The sequence below is a fragment of the Coloeus monedula genome (genome assembly GCF_965178545.1).
Source record: "Coloeus monedula genome assembly, chromosome: 3".
Lineage (NCBI taxonomy): Eukaryota > Metazoa > Chordata > Aves > Passeriformes > Corvidae > Coloeus > Coloeus monedula.
The window spans coordinates 19,800,188-19,820,558 of NC_138783.1; the positions used below are offsets into that span (position 1 = coordinate 19,800,188).

Consider the following 20,371-nt stretch of genomic DNA (forward strand, 5'->3'; position numbering starts at 1 on the left):
AAAAAACTCCCAGGTGTTATTTGAGATGAGAGATGAGCCTGTGATTAAAAGATTCGTGCTGTCATGCTATCATAGGCATGGTTAAAGCAAAACAAAAAAAAATATTTGTTTAAGCCCATTCTTTCTTTAGACTGAGGATGAGTTCAAGTAAAAAGCACCATGCCTAGAGATCAATCTTCCACTGACGTGCCTGTCCCCTGCAAAGGGAATAGAGCACATGCCAGTCTTCAATAACTCCTGCTTTATCCCAGTAAATTTTCTACAGGTCTTGCTTCCTATCACAGTTTTATGCACTGAGAGCCAAGGTTTTACAGGATTTTATTTATGTCTCGACAACATTTTAAGTATTTAAGTCTCTTGCAGCTAGTCACAGTGATCCTTCCTTCACTTACATTTTACAGTCTTCCAGTATAATGAAAATGGATGTCCAGGAGCTGGAACAACCTAAATGACCATTATTCACAACAATCTAATCAAATATGCTTCACTGAAACTTAATATTTAAAAAAATACAAGCTGAAATTAAAACTATTCAGGGAGTTTATTTTAAATAGCAATAACAATAAAGCACTACAATATCTCGTTGAAAAGTGGGACACAAAACCACATGAATGGGACCATAACTGAATTAGTCTACACTGCAAAATAAACAAGTAATCATCACAGGATTTGATAGCCATGCATTTAAACATATCCTAATCCCAAAACTAATAAGAAGGCATAACTATAAAAATAGATCTCTCATGTTAAGTCTCATAAAAGTCACAAAACTGCAAATCTGCTCTAAAGGATTTTCTCACATTTTAATTAACTATCATAAAAATATTGTGATGAGATAATCTCAGTTTATATAGAAGCATTTTCTCCATTTAAAATTATACTCAAGAAAGCTTAGTAAGCTGCCTATTCCCTGCTGACAGGCACAAAAAAATATATATATTCATTCTCATACATTATACTTTATAGATGGGAAAACCGTGTGTGAGCAATTTAAAAATGGAGGCTTTAAAAAGTCAGCCAAAGAGGTGAACTTGCATCAGTCTTGGGAAGACTGAACTAGATCAATCCCCTACTTAAACTACTTCTCTGCAAGTCATGATAGCTCAACACGCTCTGCAAGGAGCAGAAGATCCTATGACTCACAGCCAGTATCTAGCATCTTAACAGCCTCTACACCATGGTTTACTGTATCCTCCTGTGTCCCCTCTGCATGGGCCCTGCTATCTCAATCCTAAAAATTAGGTCCTTAAGAATCTATTAAAATACTCAAATAATTTCAAAGCTGGGTGTTCAAACATGATGGATCACGGCCCAACACTATTGTGCTAGCTCAGTTTCTAGATTTAGTAACTAAGCAAAGCTGCTGTTATAGGTTTACAGCACCTGTCAACTACCACAGGCTGATTCTCCCTACCTCAGTCCAGACACAGCATGAACAGGCTTAGATCAGAAAAATAGTTGACTGTTGCAATTTCAGCAACAGTGCATCATATATCTGCATTTATTACAATGTTCTTATTAAACAACTAATGTTACACTTCTTTAGAACTGGTAAAAATGCATTGTGAGAACACAGGCTGCTTCCTTCCATGAGTGAGAGATTTTTGACCATCTTGAATGCCCACATTGTAAGGTGTGAGTCACCCCAGAGAGCATCTGGTGGCCCAACAGCACAGAGACAGACATTTAGGTCACCCACTGATTATGCTCAGCACATGACACCCTTTCCCTGACACATTACCTCATACACCAAGACTGTTATGACAATTAGACGAAATCACTGAGGGCCTCCCTCAAAAAAAGACTGTCAGTATGAAGAGCTTTTCAGTTTATCTGTCCTGACCCCTACATGGAGAAGGGAGGCTGTCTATAAAGGGTGTGTTAGTCCAGGTGATTGCTCTACAAGCACAAGGCACGTATTCCCAGTGTAAGAACGTGTCAGCTTTGCAAAATCCCTGTGGGGAAGCAGAGGCGGCTTCCTGAGACAGGAAATATCACTCAGCTGTGTGGCTGACAGAAGAGGAACAACATGGTGACATGGCAGTAACATGATCTTTACCAAAAGGGACATCCTGTTAAATTATGGCAGGTGAAAGGGAAGGGTGTGACTGCCAAACCCAGGGGAGCACGTGAAGATACAGACACGGGACTGCAGGCACTGCCTACCTTGAAACTGGGTTCTCCCCTGCTCCTCTCCCTCAAAATACTCTGATCAGGGGCTCTCCTCAACCCCACCATTTCTCAGAATGCTTTCTGTTCTCCTGTCACAACTTGTTTCACTCGCAAGCCCAAATCCAGCTGCCCTTTCTGTGCAGAGGAGTTTCCTCCCCCATCCACATAAGGGAAAGAGGAAGCACACACTGGCTCTGTGCAGCTGTGCCAGGGCCTTCTGCTTCCTTCCTCCTGCCACGGCCTGCCTGCTCTCCCATCCCAGGCTCTGCACCACCAACACTCCTTCCCCGCCTCTGCAGCAGCAGGGGACATGACAACCCTGATCCAAAAGCAGGGCTGCCCTCAGACTCAGCCGACTGTTCTCCAGAAACTCACAGCTGCAAGACATGCAAGCCCCACACACGCCAGCTACAGCTCCTCCTGCCCGCACACTGTCTGTCCCTTCTGTCCCAGCTTCCCAAATGACATTGTATCCTCCCTGGTCAGCATTGCAAAGACCCCTTCCCATGATTTTTATTTATTTATTTTCACAGGCTTTAGGGACATACCTGGTTGGACATGCTGGAAGTAAGTTCTTAGCCTTTTATTTGGGTATGCCACTCTGCAGAGATGCTGATCTGTATCTTTGGCCCGATCACCGCTACTGACAGCAAACTTCTCTTTCTAGTCTGTAAATGTTCCAGTCATAAATATTTGCTTACAGAACAGTGACAGAAAAGTGGACTTTTGAGTAGACACATTAATACACCCTGTCAAAGATCCAAAGTGCTGCTGTTGCAATCCTAGATACTCCAGCTTTAATTGTTCCGACCTCTAAAGTCTTCACTCTCCAAAGCCTACAGAACACAGAGACGTACATTAGTCAATGACACTGAAGTTAAACAATATGCTAGCAAAAAAAAAATTCTATTTCTCAGCCTGAAACATTCTCAAATATCTTTTGATGTTCAAGTGCTTTATAAATCAAAAATACCTCTCTTATTTTGCTTTCTTTAAACAAGAAATCTAGACCTTTTCTCTTAAACTTCAGCTGCCAAAAGAATAAAAATTGGTGGGTAAGAATTTAAGTAATCTTTGCATCATTTTCCCTTTCCCATGATTTTGAAAAGTCAGGTTCAGACTCCCCTCAAAATAAAATGTCAGTAAAGCACAGCTTTAGCATCCAACTCACTTTACAAAATTTTAAACCTTCACTCGTGTGTGTCATCAGTAGAAGAGATCACATGTGGCAATATACAAAATACAGCACCTAGAAGGCTGTATTAAAGCCCACACGAGGGTTCAGTCCAAGGCTAAATCACAGACACTGATGCTCCTCAGCTGCAGCAGTAGCTGGTGGTACCAGCTGACACTGTCAGACTGCCTCGAGAGTCACAAAACACTCAGCCTCGTCCCTTCCTGCAACACAGGGAAGAAACAGTGTCTCACAGGAATTGCTACTCCTGAAGCAAATGGTGGTGGGAGCTGGATGTCCCTGAGCTCTTTGACCTGGACATGTGCTGTTCAGGTTCTGATCACAAGGAAACTTCCCTGCTCCAAGCCTTGCAGGGCAAAGTTCACCCATCCCTGTCACTGGGAGAGCTCTTCAACATACAGTTCATCTGGTATATTTGCAAACATGATTTGCAGAAGATTAAGCATTCCAGACTCACCAACAGCTTGTTGTCAATAGAAATTATCAAGGATGTGCATCCATTGCAGAAGCAGACCATACAAACTATCCAGCCTTGCACTTGCAACTAAAGCATTGCCAAGCAGCCAAAGGATGTGAAGTGTCCATTATGTTTGAAGCATAGCTTCAAGCAAATGCCACAAGAAACATAAATCTCATATAATTTTTTCACCACTAAAGTACCAGAGATCACTCAAATTCTTTCAAATGAAATGTACGCTGTGGTACTTCCATCCTGACTTAACAACCCAGGAGTGCTGACATGTCCAAGGGAGAAATGGTTCTCCTAAGACACTGTCAGTCCCAGCTCACAAAAGCTTCTACAAATACCACTGTTTGAAAATCCTGGCATATGGTTGCCACTGTTTTCAGAGAACACTGATCAATTTCCTCTTTCATTGAGTTATACTTAAAGGAAAAAAGAAATCCACAACAAAACAACCAACCAACAAAACCAACTGAAAAAACCCCATCCAACACCAAATCCACATCCAGTCCTCAGTGTTCCCCAACCAGAAGGAATTAAAGAAACTCTGGGTTTTGGGTTCTTTTTAAATTTCAAGTTGCTGTTGAGGAAGATAATGGAAAACTGCAGAGCTTAGCATTTTATTAGCAGCTGGAAGATTTAGGTCATAACCTCACACCTGGAATTAATGCAAGTCCCAATAAAACTTTTGGTTTTCTAGTAGCTATCCTTCCCTAAAGACACAGTTCAGCTTTAAAGAAGGAAAAGAAAATGCAAAAAACAGAACTTGAAGTGACTTAAAAGCCAACTAAAAAACCCTTTCAGGCATCATGAAAAGCTCCAGCAAGAAAATGAGATTTTCATTGCAATATTCCTTTTTTTTTTTAAAGTTCCTATTTTTAATTAACAGGGTCCTTCAAGTTTTATGTAGAGTTTATCACACTGTCACAGAACTTGCAGTCTGTGAGCCACCAACCTCCTTCTGTGGTCATGAAAAAAATCTGTACTGTACAGCATGTCCAAAAAAATAGCAAATATTGACTCTATTGCATGAGGAGAGCCTCCTCACAAGGAGTCATAGTCCCCACATGCTCAGCACTCTGCTCTCTCACGCTTACATGAAAAGCTTCCCAGAACAATTGTTGCTGTTTACAGATGACAACGCCTCACAGGAAGACTAGAAACCAGTTGAAACACAAGTAAAATCAAGCTATGGATGCTACTTTTGTGTATTAGAATCCACACCAGAAACAAGGCATCCCACTATACCAAGAGGGCTAAGTTTTCATAAGTACACAAAATTTCCAGTGTGAAGCTCATATGTGGCCCTCAGGAGTGACCATATGTAAAACTAAGAATAAATCGTTTTGAGAAACACTTCGAATGTACTACTTCTGCCCAGAAAAATTGACAAGCTTTTGGACTGAGCCATCAACCTCAGCCTTCAAAACTACTCCCACATCAAATAAAACTGGACTGAGCATTCCAGCTAGAAATGATTCACCTGCCTGTCCTCCTCTGGGTGCAGATATCGCTCCTCCCAACACCCCACTTTTCTGGATAAAGCTGCTGGCAGCTCACATTCAGCCATTCAGCATTCACTAAAGAAACACAGTGTTATTCATTCCTCTATGCCCTGTGCCACTGATGCAATGGAAAGAGAGCCAAAGATTGTGAGCATGCTGGATGTGCTGAAACCCATCTTTCCTTATCACTGCTGTACTTGCAGATGGACATAATGATTAAAAAGTGAGCCACAGAGGGCTTCATGCACCATTCAGAGCAGAAAAAAAAAGTGAGATGTTTCTAAAGTAAACAGACACCTCTCTGCAGTAGGTCAGAGAGCAAGCATGCCCCCAGCAAAAGGTGGGAATTTCTCATGCTTGGGAGGAATAGAGATCTTTCCCCTATTAGGCAGCAGAAATGAAACAGCTACCATGGAATTACAGGTGACCACCATTACAGGGAGATCCTGCCTGCTGGCTCTTGAGCTGCATGCTGTCCAAGAGAACTCCAAAGCTCCCCACACTGAGCTGTGCTGCCCTGGTGGCTGCCTCAGCATTCCAACCAAGGCCCCCTTTGCTGGATGACGACAGCCAGCAGGCTCTGCAGAGCCTAACACTGCTAGCATGCCCCAACACCCAGCTACATTCCCACTCCCACAAGACCTCCAAAAAAACACAGTTCTCATTTCCCCTGCTCCTATCCCTTTGGCTCTCAGGCAGACACAATGCATCTCTTATGGCCCTCTGATACACCAGCAGTTTTATACATAGGCCAGAAAGTTTGCCTTCCTTCTGGCTGCAGATACCAAGGGCTTAAGGCTCTTTCAAGACAAGGAAAGAACTTTCTTACAGAGCAGGCAGTATGCTAGGAGGCATAGAAGATGAGAAAATATTCTGTGAATCTACTAAGAAATGGTTTACCTGCCTATACATCCATGGTAGTCACCATTGCAACATAACACTTATTTCCCAATATCTTAAAAGTTTTAGACTCCTCCCCCTGCTGCCCCAGGAAGCTGTGCAGAAGTTTTGGATTTAACACCCGATGACACTGATCGTGCTGTAATCAAACCTCTCCTGATGGGAGAGAGTTTTTAAAGTCCTTGCCAGGAGTTCCAGAGACAAACGGGGACTCTCAGCCTTCGCTGCTTCTTGATAGTTGCTTATTAAGTCTTATCAGAAAAAAAGAGTCACTAGCATGATCCAGACATAGCACAAAGCAGAGAGTACAGGACAAAGTCAAATTATCAAGATTACACAGCCTTTTTAAAGGTAAATCAACCAATGGTTTCTAAAACATACATTATTTTTACTTTTCTACCAATTATTTAGTAACACAGTCAGGAACTGTGGAATTCTTTGTCCAATCATCCCAAACTACTTTTACTGCAGAATATGGAGTAGTAGAAAAAGAAGAAGGTTTGGAGAACAACAACAATCCTCCATTTTGATGTTTTTTGCTTTTATCTATTTACTACCTTAACAAACCCAAAACCCCTATATTTTTCACCCTGTGACAACCTTACATAGTAGTCTATCACCTAATTTACACTAGTGTAGTTTCTAGTTCTTCTCTAAGAGTAGGCAGTTTTTTCCACAGACAGAGGTCAAAAGCTGTGTTGTTCGGGGGGTGAAACCCCAGGGAGAGAAATATTCTCTGCACTCTGGGTTCCTACGACCCCAGGGTACTTAAAGTGACAAGAAATGACCCACAGACACAAGGGAGTCTGGATGAAATACCAGAACCTGACCCTTACCAAGCCTTCAGGTGAACTTCCAGAAGGCACACTCCGAGATTCATACAGACACTTCGGAATTTGCTGCTGTGGGGCACCTCATATTAACTGGGGTTAAATCTTGAGGGTGAAGGACTTAAACTTCAAAGGTAAAACGGAACATGTTGCATCATTCAACAGCAGTGTGATGTGCCAGGTCAAACTGAACTATGGAATAGTCACCCCTCCAAAAGTCCTGTTACAGAAACCATGTCAAGAGCAAAACTACCAGAGCAAACCATTTTCTAGAAGCTTTAAATATTTAACAAAACAAAAAATACTGTGGAAAACAATCGTGCAAAATATAAACTTATGCAATGTGAAGTAGCTGTCATTATTTACTCATACATTGGTGACTGTTTCAAACCACAGGACTCCATTACTAATCACAATTACTAGAATTACTTTACTAACCATAAAGCTTTGAATCACTAAGTTCTTGTCTGTGCAGAAACACAATAGTAAGAAACATAATTCACTCAAACTGGAAGCTGCTGGGACATTTATAACACTGACTTCCTTATTGCTTCTGTGTGTAGGCAGGGCTTAAGTTTAGCAGCAAGTTGTGCAGCAGTTTGAAAACTGAAGAGTAATATTAAAAATACTTGACAAAAATCTCAGTCATGACTTAAATTTGGAAAACTTATCCCCTCTCTAACCTTTAAAGCTGTCAAGTGTAAGATGCAAATATTTTCTGGATTTACATCACCAGTTGTCAGGGCACTACTTTGCTGTCAGTGTCAGAAATTTTCAGCTTCCCCAGTTTTAGAAAGCAAATCCCATAATGGGGTGTCACTGTGTGGATTTTAAGATAAAACCTACCCTATCATCCTCTCCATAGGCGAGCATTTGATGTGCTGTATCATGAATGAAGAAATTGATTCAGCATTCTTCTCTCTTCTGAAGTTACACAGCTACACTGAAGCTCCCCAAATCCTGCCTAAATATTCCATTTGTCCTTTCCCTGTTCCATGTATGGTTTTGTAGGTAAAGGCCATTAAGTTCATCTCTACTCTCCAGAACAACTAGAATAAACCAACACGCCATGATTTTATGTGGATGAGTCACAGAGCTCACTTTGCTAAACACATGGTGCTTTGTACGTTTCACAAACAAAAATTCCATGCCAAAATGGAAAAATGCATATATTAATACTCTAGCTATCTCATCAACAGCAAAATAATTCAGAAACTGCAATTAAAAGAACAGCATCTCACAAATAATTTTGAGATCTCATAGTTGCATTCAATTGCCCATTTCTAAGCCCAGTTCAACCCATGTATTCTCTGTAAGGTACCCATTTACAGACTCTTAAGTGAACATTTACCATTCCACCTCAGAGATAAACTGCACCAATCCTCTAAAATATGAGTCTTAGGAATTCTTCCTAAGCATGAAAAACTCACTCAGCTCAACAGTGAGTTCTCAAAAAATAAATTACTTCATTTTCTAACAATAACAAGCAAACAACAAGAGCACAAACAAACCCAAAACCCACCTCACCAAAAACTCACATTAAAAAGGCAAAACAACCAAACTATGAAATAAGTCAGTTGTATATAAAATGCCACACTTAAATCAAGCTGTACACAAGCTATATCTATTTTGTTCTCCACTATCTATGGTTAGTTTCTTTAGTTAAATTGGAGAAAAATTGATTTAAAAAATGCAACTTCTGCAGCAAGTGAAGTAATAAAGGGCATTTGTCCATGATTCATCTGATTGAAGAATAATGCTGAGTTCATTACAGGCTTACTTGAAGGTGACTCAAAGAATATTTTTTTAGGAGTGCTGTTCTTTAATTGGACTTCATAATTAGTTTCAAAACCATCTGATAAGAAATAATATTTTAAAAAGGAAAGTATTGATGAAAAATATAAAGTCCTAAGTTTACAGAGCAGTTATCGGCTCTCTGTATGGAAGCTTTTCTGCATTAAAGACATGGAATGGGTTAAAAGCATACCAGCACACACCTAAGCTGGCTTCTTTCACAATGACCATGTTTACAGAATGCATACATATTCCACTTCCCCTTTAAAAAAAATCCTAGAAGAACTTACTGAAAAACCAGATTTTTTTTTAACAAATATCCTACCTAGCATTTTGCTGGAAGTGTTCTAGCTTTCTCTCACCACAACAATAAGTCTGGTACAATCCTTTCCTTATCCTCTTTGTACCCTATTTCATGCCACACCACTCTTGGCCCATTCCATCCCTGAAAATACCCCCTTTTTATTCTAATTCTTCTCCATGAATCTCACCACCTGCCTCCCCAAGTGTCACTTGAAAACCTGATTCTGTAGTGTATCCATCTAAAACACCCAAAGCCTTGCAGCAAAAGAGAACATCTCTAATTGAGTCATCTCTTTGGGTCTGTCTAGTATGTGATTTGGATTTGCCCTTCCTTCCCCTTCATGCAACAGGAAGGCTGTGATGAAAGTAAGATGCTTGCAGTAACAAAGCCTACCACTACAAAACAGTGTGAAGAAACAAAGACTTTTAATATAACTTTCTGGCTGAAGCCAGAGGTCTGGGAAAAGCTGAGACGCGCTGCTTCTAACAGTAAAGTAGCGGAGCTCCCTCTATTGAGTTAGCTGCCAATATCTCTTCAAAGTTTAAAAGATGCCAACTATGGTAAGAATCTATGTTCTATTAAAAACCCAAAATCCTCCAGCCTGGGCAGCTGGGACCCATCATATATACTATATGCAAGAGACAGCTAAGGGAAGGGGACAGCCACCACACAGAGCCTGTGACACATGCCAAAACGTCACTGTGTGTCAGGGCTCCAGCCCTGGGGACTTCTGCTATCCTTGGCTGCTATTTGAGAGGTTTCCCTCAGGTCCAATATTGCTGTGACCAGCACCATGATGCCAGGAGGTACTACAGATGGTGCTACCACAGCACAAAACACAACACACGCATGCAGTTCAAGCTTTTGAAGTTTTTCTTCACAACAGGGGTTAAGTATACAGAGTACAACCTAAACAAAATGTATGGATATACAGACTGCTGAAACACTCATTAAATCACCAACTGCACATTTTAGTTCTTATCAAGGGAACAGCTTAGTACTTCCATTGCTGTTGAAAGCACTTCAAATGCTTTCTAACCAAATGTTACAGAACTGTTCTAACCCCTGATAACCTCTAAAAATCACACCCTGAAGCTGCAGGTACTTTGTCTTGCTCTGTACACTATTTTATCATTTTCTCCCATTTTTTACCTCCCAAAAGAAGTGTATTTCTTATCAACAATAAAAATACTAGTTCAGCAGAAGCAGTAGTGTTTTAATAAGCAAATATTTATTTGTCTTTCTGGAGACCTATATGCATGATAACAAATGCAATTTGATCTTAAGCTAGGCAGAAATTCCTCAAAAGAGCCAACACTTTGAAGCAGTAGATTAACATCCACTGATGTAGGAATGATTATGATTCAAGCCATCCTCAATAAAACACAATGGGGAAGAAGAAAAAAGAAACAAAACCGGAGAAGAAAAAAAGGAAGAAACTTGATCTGATCACTGACAGTAGAGGACTGTCAGAATACAAGGTAAATTGCAATCTCCTCTCTAAATGATGATATTCATTTTCTAGTGTATTAAAGGCAGAAATGTACAGCTTCCTTTAATATTCATCCTGTTCCCATTAAAGAAAATATACCAAGATAAAGAACATGTAGGTCAAAGCCTTGTCTTCTGGGAAGATAACACTCAACCATTTCGTATCAATGGGAGTTGTTAATATTCAGGTTTTCCTGGAAAAATGGCGTTCTGCTTGAGTCATTTCTAATTACCACCCTACAGCATTTACAGTTCTTTAAGAGTCTCTCATTTGAGCATCAGTGCATAGAAGCGTAACTATTTTTCCTGAACACAGAGGAACTTGGGAGAAATCAGAATATTGCAACAGGTCCTCAATTCTCTTACAAATGTGGCCTTTCAGTTTACATACATTTTTTAATAAAAAATGACTGTATTACCAGAGGAAAAAGCCACACACCTGCCAACCCAGAGGAACCTTGAGTAGCACTGAAGAGAGTTGGCAGAACTAACCAAGACTATACTAAGAAACCATACTATTAGTGATGAGGAAAAACAGTTTCAACAATCAGCATGGTAGTATTAAAAAAAGCCACAAACCTCCCGTGTGTGAAACAGCAGTGGAACAAGCACTGGAGACCAGACCTCGAGCCAGCTTTTCTGTGATCATCATGTTATGGTCATATAGTACAGATCACAAGAAGGGGAGACTAAATATTGGTAATCTAGTGTTAGGAGATCCAATTACAAATTACAGCTCCTACAAAATAAGCACATTCAGTCTCTCCAGTGTTAATAGGCTCAAAGTGCACACAGAAGTGGTGCTCCTTTGTAGTCGGTTTCCTGTTCGGCAACCTGCTCAAGTTTAACCCAAGCAGTCCAAAAACACTTTGACCAAAAAATAGTCTCCAGAAAGTCCTCTGGTAGGAACCTAAAAAAGCCTATGATGGTGTGATATGGTATGGGCAGCCAATACATTAAAGCTACTGCTGCTACAGAAATGCTTGTTTTCATTTGGCTCAGAAGGATCTCATACAGAATCAGGTATGACATCATGGAAATCTGCAGTGAGCACTCTTACAGCTTAAGACTGTAAACCACCCTACATAAGTAAGATACTTGCAAGAAAATAGAGAAGACAGTTTTAACCTGATCACACAGATCTAATTTGCATTATGCAAAACACTTAATGCTATTTATTTTCCCCTTTATGTATCCTCATGCATAAATATTTAGAGATTCTGTTCCCCAAAAATTTCTGCTGGAAGTAAGTCAACAAATGACTTCTAATGCAAAGAAAGATAATACATAACCCCAGGGTAAATAATTTTAGCAACCCAGGTTACTTTCAGGAAGGAGAACAGATGGTACTGTAAGAAAGGGTATTACTCTTACACAGGTTGAAAAGTGAAAATAAAATATCTTGAAATTAAATATGACTTGCAACAGACATATTTATTTCATGAACATAACATATATTTTCTTCAATAAAAATCACTTGGCTGAAATTTCAAGGATTTACAGACCTGGATGATTTCTGTTGTTGCCCTCTGCCTTCTGAGTGCTACAAACCCAACAGTAGAGGGGAGAGCACAAGAAAAATAGTTTATGTTGGAAGACTTATATACCAAAAAAGAAAAAAAAAAAACAAACCCTTAACATATCAAGCTCTTCCCAAAGCAATCAATTTAACAATTTATAACTCACTTAGGAATGAGTCTGGTTTGTAACCTGTATATTGGATCACAAACACATGGCACACTGAAGCATATACATGTGGTGCAGATGTTTTCCGACTTCAGTTTCAGAAAACCCATGTGAATTCCAGATCTTAATGTAGAAATCCAGTTAGCTTCCCTAGTTCAAAGCCATACCAGATATACCAGGGAAAAAACGCAGTCAGGGGTGAGGACACAATGAGTGCTACGTGAATAAGATTACACGTTTCAGTTTCACTAGGCTTAGGCAATATGGCAATATGTAACAAGTCTAGTAATAAAACGAGAGACTAAGAGCTTCATTGTTACAATCTACCAGAAAGCAGGGGGAGGGGAAAGCTTTACAAAGGTCATGATTAGCTGCTGATTAACAGTTGACTTTCTTTTCAAATACAACCATTTCCTCTAGAGAAGTATGAGATTATAATCGGTGATCTCACTTAATCTGACCTAGAGTTAGTCTCTTAGTACCAAATATGTATTGGACCTCTCTCTTTTTAAGATGAGTATCTTCCTAGGCAGGCTGTTCTGTGAAGAAATAAACCCAAGTTTTCTCATAAGGATCTCCAGTCCATCATGAATATTGCCAGAGATATTTATACCTGCGGCCCATAAACTTTTAATATGCTTTTAATAGCTCATCTACTGCTTTCCAGATCCAAAGCTCCAATGGAACTCCCAAAAGCCAAGCACCATGACAGAGCAATACATCCAGAATTTGTTTTGATGATAGCAAACTAGCTATCATCTAAAACAGCTGAGATAGCAAGGGGGGAGAAAGAGTAAAACTACAGCAATATCAAGAGCTTTTAATAGGTATTTTTATGCTAAGTATCTTTTATATTTCTCAGAATAAACAGAGAACTAGAGATTTAAATCTTCTTCTGGGCTTTCCAGGCATTTTCAGTACTGCAGGGAAAGTTTCCCAGCTGAGGTGGGGCTGGTTTCTCCCCACATGTGTTTCCTTACATTTAAGCCTGAGTTTCTCCTTGAGGGGGCAAAGAAGGAATGAAGAGCAGAAAGAACAATTTGGATGGTTTTGCTGACAACCTATTAAGATCATAGGTAGTCAAGTGCCACCTTTTTATACAGCTCCATGAACACAACCTTTGAGATAAAATATTTTACGGTTTCACATTTTCTTCAATCGGAAAATGTAGACAGTCACACAATCAGCAAGATCATTTTGTATTTACTGGGTGAAATCTCTCCACAGGGGCCAAGTCTTGCTTCTTAGAAGCTGAGATCCTTATCCCTCTGATAATCCACATGCCTTTAAGATTTCCTAAAATGAACAATCTTTCCTGAAGACTTTCTCTGCATCACAGCAACCAGTATTCTTTGTAAGCTCTGCCACTGGGACTGATATTTATTATGTCCGACAGTGATTATACACTGTATTTGCCAAAGCAAAAGCCAAGCAGCACAGCCTGACACACTGCTTACGGTTCCAGTATTGCTGTTGATCCTGTCTGGAGCTTTTTTACTATTCTGTTTGAAATTTATAGATTCAGCAGCCTTATTTTACTGTTGTAGCTGGTTTTCTACTTGGAGCTTGTAAAACACAAGCATAAATGATCTAGTGAAAAAGGTCTGCTCTTCTCTTCCATTTCGACAAGACCATGCTGGCCGTAAATGGTTAACTGGGGAGCACATAACAACCAGGCAGAGGCCAGGAATGAAAAACCACCACCAACTTCAACACTTCTGCAAACCATCCGTTGTTGCAAAGGCACATAGAGGCAAAGCCATTTCTTAAAGCAATACAAAATTTTACCACAGGCTGACGCTCTTTCTACAAGAATAATGAGACGGTCCCCGCGCTGAAGGCAGAACTCACTTCACAGCTTTTCCCTCATACTTCACTTTCACGCTCAATATTTACAAAACAAAGCCTACAAACACCTCATAGCCAAAATATTCCCAGAACAATTAGGGTATTTAGCACTCTCTGCGCCTTCCTACTTCCCTAGGGCCTCGAGAGAGCTTTTACGGAGCGGGAAGGGGAAGCGAAGTTACCCACGCGACCCCGATCCGCCGGAGCAGCCTAAGGCACGCAGCGCTGCCCCCAGGCGCGGGACCCGCGCTCCCCAGCGCACTGCCCGCGGAGGGGGCACCGACAGCGGGGCTGCCCCGCCGCGCCCGGCACCGCTCCAAGCGGCAGCGGAAAGCGGCGGGCGGCCGCCGGCCCCGCGGGCTGCCGGCACGGCCACGGGCGGCCACTGAAGGCGGGGAGGGGAGAAGCGGCTGAAGCGCCGAAGTTGCAGGCGGCTCGCTGCGCAGACGTGCCGCTCAGCCTGCGAGTGAAGCCGGCACCGCGCCGGGGCTCGGCTCTCGCTCCCGCGGGGGCAGCGCTACCCGGCGCCTGCTGACAACGCCCCGGGGGGACCCCACCGCCGCTTCCCACGGGGAAAGATGAGACCGCCGCCTCTTGGTCCCCCTCACCGCTGGGACAGCTCCTGCTTTTCCCGCAGGAAAAGACGGCATCAACCGGCACACCCTCGGAGGGCAGGAGAGGACCGCTCTCCTCCAGTAGCGCAGCGGGCACCACCGGTCGGAGCCACCCCCGGCGCGCAGAGAGCCCGCGGTAGGTGCCGGGGCGCTCCGGGGAGCGGCGGGCGGGCACCGCCACTTGCACCCCGGCCTCCCCTCCGCCAAGTTACGCGCGGCCGGGACGGCGCGGCCGCGGCCATCGCCTCCCGCGGGCGGACGGGCGCTCACCTGGCGGCAGGCAGAGTGCTGCGAGCAGGAGGCAGAGCAGGGGCGGCAGCGGGCGGCGGCGGCAGGAGGCGCAGGCGGCGGCGGGGGGCTCCATCATCCCGCCTGCCCGCGGCGGGACCGGGAGGCGGCGGCGGAGCGGGGCGGCGCGCCCGCGGGGGCTCTTCCCTCTCGCACTGGAGCGCGGCGGCGACTTCTCCCTCGTCGAGGCCAGGAAGAAGCAGCGGCGGCTTTCCCCCGGCGGCAGGAGCAGCGGTAACTTCCTGGGCGCGGGCGGCGGGGCGGCTGCTCTCCCTCTCGGCGCGCAGCGAGGAGCGACTCCGCACCGGAGCAGGTGGCGGCTCCCTTCTGGCAGCCGAGCGGCGCTCCAGGACTGAGCGCTGCGGCAGTAGAGGCGGAGCCGGGCGGCGGCAGCGGCGAGGCTGGCCCGGCCCCCCGAGCCCCCGCCCCTCCCGGCGCACGGCGCGCAGGCGGGGGGAGCCCCGTGGGCAGCCCCCGCTGCCGCCCCGCCGGGTGCAGCCTCCGCTGCCGCCGGGGATGTGCCTCTCCTGCCGCCAGGGATGTGCCTCCCCCGCAGCCCCGGGATGCGCCGCTGCCACCGGGGCGGCGCTGTGAAGGCGAGGGGGCCTGGGCGGCGGGGCTGGCGAGCATGCGGGACAAACCGATCCCCCCTTCACCTACCCCTGTTTTGCCTCTGCTCGGTGCATGGGCTGTTTTCTGGTGCTGTGTTCAGGATGCGTGTTGGTTACGAGTACTGCAAATCCGCAGCTAAAAAAATGAAATAATAATGGCAGTGCCCGTTCTGTCGTATGTATAGAAACGAGATGGTTCCTCCTCTGAGCCAAAATGAAAAAAGAAAGAAAAGGAAGCAAAGATAATAACGATCAGCTTAATCTGATTTAATTGATATAGCAGAGGATTGGATCAAAGGAAGGGAGCTCACGACACTCTGGCTGCATGAAGAAATGCACTGCAGGGTGAAGAGGGATCTTTCGTCACTTGTGGAAGTCGGCTGCCCTAAAGGTCAAAAAGATTCCTCATCAAAGTAATGCAATCCAGAAGCAGCGCTTTCATGCACAGCGCTCTATTCTCCTCCCGTTTCGGTCTGAGTAAGCAGTGCTCTTTCACTGAGAGGGAAATAAGCACGCTGAAGCCGCACAGCAAGTTTCTCAGCTAGCAGCACTGCGTGATCAACATGTAGCCCACGCTGTCATGTGAAGCAAACCTGATGTCCAAAATCTGAAATATGAATAATGCACATAGTTTGGTCTCTCCAGAGGGACTTTCTAGTAGTGAAATCCGAAGTGTCAAGTGTTTCTTCACTTCACCATGTGATGATTTGAATTCTTGGACGGGAACTTCCCCAAAACTCCTGAAAATGAAAGACAAACTTAGCCAGTCTATCGTGCTATTCTCAAAACAGTTTTCTTGATGGCTAACAACTAAAAATACTTAAACATTACAGTGATAGAGTACCTTTAGAAAAACACAGCCTGTGTACTTTTTTGTATATTATGCTTGTTTTCTGTAAAGCGGAGTAAGAATATTTGGCTTTTAGAACTCTAAGTCTAAAGCATTGTCTTCACTTCAGAAAGTCCTTCTGTTCTTCCACATTATTATTATTATCTTTCTTATTGTGTAAGGCATGCCATGCAATCAGTTTTAAAAATATTTTACTTTCTAGGCTTACTGCTCAGCAGAGCTCTGTCATCCTTTGTTTTCTCAGCAGATTTCTCTTTACGGGCGTAAACAGATTTAAAAAATACTACTTTTAAGACCAATAATCTTTTTGTTTACCTGTTGAAACAAATTAGTATTTCCCATTCTGGTTTTTTTTTCTTGTGTGTTTAGATATAGTAAGGTAATCATTAGTACGGATATTTAATATTCCTTTTGCTGTCAGACCTGGAGACCCGCTCAAAATCTTCAGAGAGGCTTTCTATAGAATTGCACTGAGATGACCATCTAATGGAGTTCAAACTTTTATTTCTACTAGGTTTTTGGTTTTTTTAAATTTATAGATCTTTTAATTTTATGTGCTGATTTTGCAGCAACTTGGGCTCCATTACAAATTAAGGGCCTAATTCTGCCTTCTTCATTGATATGGACAATCTTGTTGAAGTGAGTAGAATTGTGGCTGGGAAAAAAAGACAGAAAAGGCCAACTCTAAAAATGATCTAAACGCAAATAAACATAAGAAAAGGCTTATAGGCTAGAATTCACTCTGCATTTAGTATGTTTGCTTTTTTTTTTCAACATAGCAATAGCGAGAACAATTTGTATAAATGCAAACACATGGTTTGCTGGTTTAGGAAATTAAATAATGCCCAAGTACCTTGTTTTCAAAGCAGATGATTAACTGCTGCCTCATTTGCATCAACATAATGAATAGTATATGTTCTCTCTCACTGGGAGAAGGGATGAGGAAGTCTTTCTGAATATTGTAAATAACTTCCAGTGGCATGGTGCAGAGACTAAAAGGCAAGCTATAGAACTACACATTTCAGGCAGGCAAACCATACAGAGTAGTTTTACAATTTATGCTCAATATAGTATTGAGAAAAGTTATTTGAGGAGTATTTTGCTCTGAATGTCTTGTTTAAAGTCTGTAAGAAATATGAGAAATGTGGGAGATTACATTAAGGACATAATACTTTAATCAGAGGTATGATTTGTTTAGGGTTTCCCTCACTCCTTTGTCATTTATCTTCAAAGCTGTTTCTACCTTTCACATGAAAGGAGCTCTTTGAATTCTGAGTAAATAGAAAACATCTCAAGATCAGATTACTTGAGGGTTTTGATAACTTTACAGGATTCTAAATGTGATTAGAAATTGTTAAGATAATTATTAATGATATCTTTATATGCTATGTCATTTTGACTATCTTCAGTTCTGAGATTTAAAATTAATTCTTTTAATGTCTATTAGGTTGATAGAACATAGATTTTTTTTCTACAGATTATTTTCTTGGGGCATGCTCCTCTTCCTATTGAAGTTAATAGGAGCGTGAGTGAGGCACTGATCTGTTGGGAAAGCAGCAACTGCCTGGCTTTAAAGACCAAAATAAACATTTATTTTGAACAAGTCAAAACACTTACTAGTACAAAAAAATTTTAGTAGAAAATAACTGTTTTTGAAAAGCAATAATAATAATACTTTGTTAAATGCTTAATCCTATCAAACCATAGATTTTCTATTTATGTGACAAAGTGGATTAAAAGTGTAATCCATTAATAGTGGTTGTGCATAATAACAAAGAGTTTTTGTTAAGCTGAAACGTCATTTCCCTTTTACAACAGGTGCATAAAACACTTTGGAAGCAAATTTCTAGCAAGAATAGTAGAGAATAGTGTTTAATAGAGCACAATGCTCCTGGTAATTTAATCTGTGGTTAATAGTGAGTGGAGGACTGTTAATATTATTTCAAGGAAACTTTGCAGGATGGTTTGGCTCAGCACTCAAACTACAGTCTGCAAAGGGGAAACCTGTTGTTGAAACTACCCTTGAATTGTGAGACAAGTATTGAATGCAATGTCCAGCCTTGCATTTCTGCAAATCTGATTCTGTTAGTTTGGCTGGGCACTGCTGGGGTAAAGGTTTTAATTCAGGAGAGACCTGTGTGGGTATAGATGATTGTGTTAAGATGTGATTCAGCATTATCTAACATCAAGGGTTAAGCATATAGTAATCCATACTGCTGGTTACAACACAGCTACAGGAATTTTTAGTGAATCATCTGGGATTTGGCTCATGTTTTATGACACTGGAGAAATCCACAAGGTGCTTCCAGTCCCCTTATGCACCTTGAATACTTTAAACACCAGGCTCTGCAAATCTGAGCCAACACATGCTGAAGTCAAGCAGAGTCTTTCACTGATTTTGCTTGATTGCAGTAGAATCTGTGGTAGATGAATGCTCTTGTCTGTCACAAATTGTTTTGCATTGCTCAGTATTGGCACATGAGGATAACTGGCAGCAAAGTCTTTCTGAATTGGATCAGCTGTACACGGTCAAGTGTCTCTAGGTTGTAAAGTATTTCAAACAGAACGTGCAGAACACACAGAAAATGGTCAAAAACCAGAGCTGGCATAAAGGCAAATTGAGACCAATAGTAGCAAAGAAGAAAGCCTACTTAACCAGGGTTTCTGTAGGTATCTACAAATGTGGCTGTCTCTGACTAAGTAAACAAAACCCATATATTTGGAATAAATAAAAAAACCCTGACAAATTACAGTAAGAATAATACCTGGAATCTGTGTTTTCAGTATTTCTTCACTGCAAAAATCATACTACTCCAAAACATCAGCAAATGCCTGCCAGAGTTGTTATTACTGTCATCAGTGTAGCAATTAGGCTCCTGAAACAAACTTATTTTCCTATTACCCGTGTCCAGTTTCTTTTTTACATAATTTAACTAAAGGACCAGTACTGTACAAACATTCATTAAAAGAACATTACACTTGTATTATATACAAAATACCCAGAATGCTTTCAGCTGAGATGAAATTTTCATAAAATACAAGTGGAACATGAGAGTAAGGAGTTTGAAGAATAGGTGGTTGTCTTTAAAAGTTTGTGTTCTGCCTTAACAAACATGAAGAAAACAAAATTTTTAGACTATAAGTAGGTTTTATGCACAAAATAGACAAGAGTCACATTAGCTGCTGATGATTGAGAACTACATAAAGAGAAAAAGCAATCCAGTTCTTTAGGCTGGACCAGTATGCATCAACTTTGTGGGACACCTACTTGCCTTTTCCTCTGCCTTTTTTATAAAGGTTTGAGGTAGGTAAAAGTGATCAGTTTTCAGATTTCAGGTCTCTTTTTTCCATTACAAAAGCCACTTACGAGGGAAAAGAATTATTTTTCTATGAATATCTAGTGAGATTCGCAAGTGTGAAGAGTAGCACTGATAATGTATTGAAGTAAAATAGCTGTAATACAAAGCTTTGCTAAAATGATTAGACTGCTTTCCCTTTTCTCAGTGTCCATGAAACTAAATTCTTTGACTTTCTATGCTTTCTAGTCATTAACAGTCCCTGACTGTAACAGGAAAATACCTTAATAATATAGGATCTGATGGGTCTCCTGTACTAAGGAGCATCCTGGACAAGACATGTTGCATTCTGCCAGAAATATCTGCAAGCGGTTCTACAACATCTGGTTTGAAATGTTGGCGTGCTGTGAAGGAGCAAGAAAGAGCAGAGTGTCATGTGATTTATTAGGATGTCACTGAGTTTCTCTGCCCTGTTGGATGGATCCAGACAACTCCTTACACTACCAGCAGCTGGCCTCTCCTGA

General features: G+C 41.9%; 1 protein-coding gene across 1 annotated transcript in view; it reads right to left on the reverse strand.

Annotated features, from left to right (window-relative positions):
* The window catches only part of ALCAM (activated leukocyte cell adhesion molecule), a 118,685-nt gene extending 103,299 nt beyond the window's left edge, over window positions 1-15,386 (reverse strand). The window contains exon 1 of the mRNA XM_082278726.1: window positions 15,073-15,386. Coding sequence (XP_082134852.1) covers window positions 15,073-15,169 — 97 coding nt within the window. The 5' untranslated portion in view covers window positions 15,170-15,386. The remainder of the gene's footprint in view (window positions 1-15,072) is intronic.
* Window positions 15,387-20,371: the final 4,985 nt, after the last annotated feature.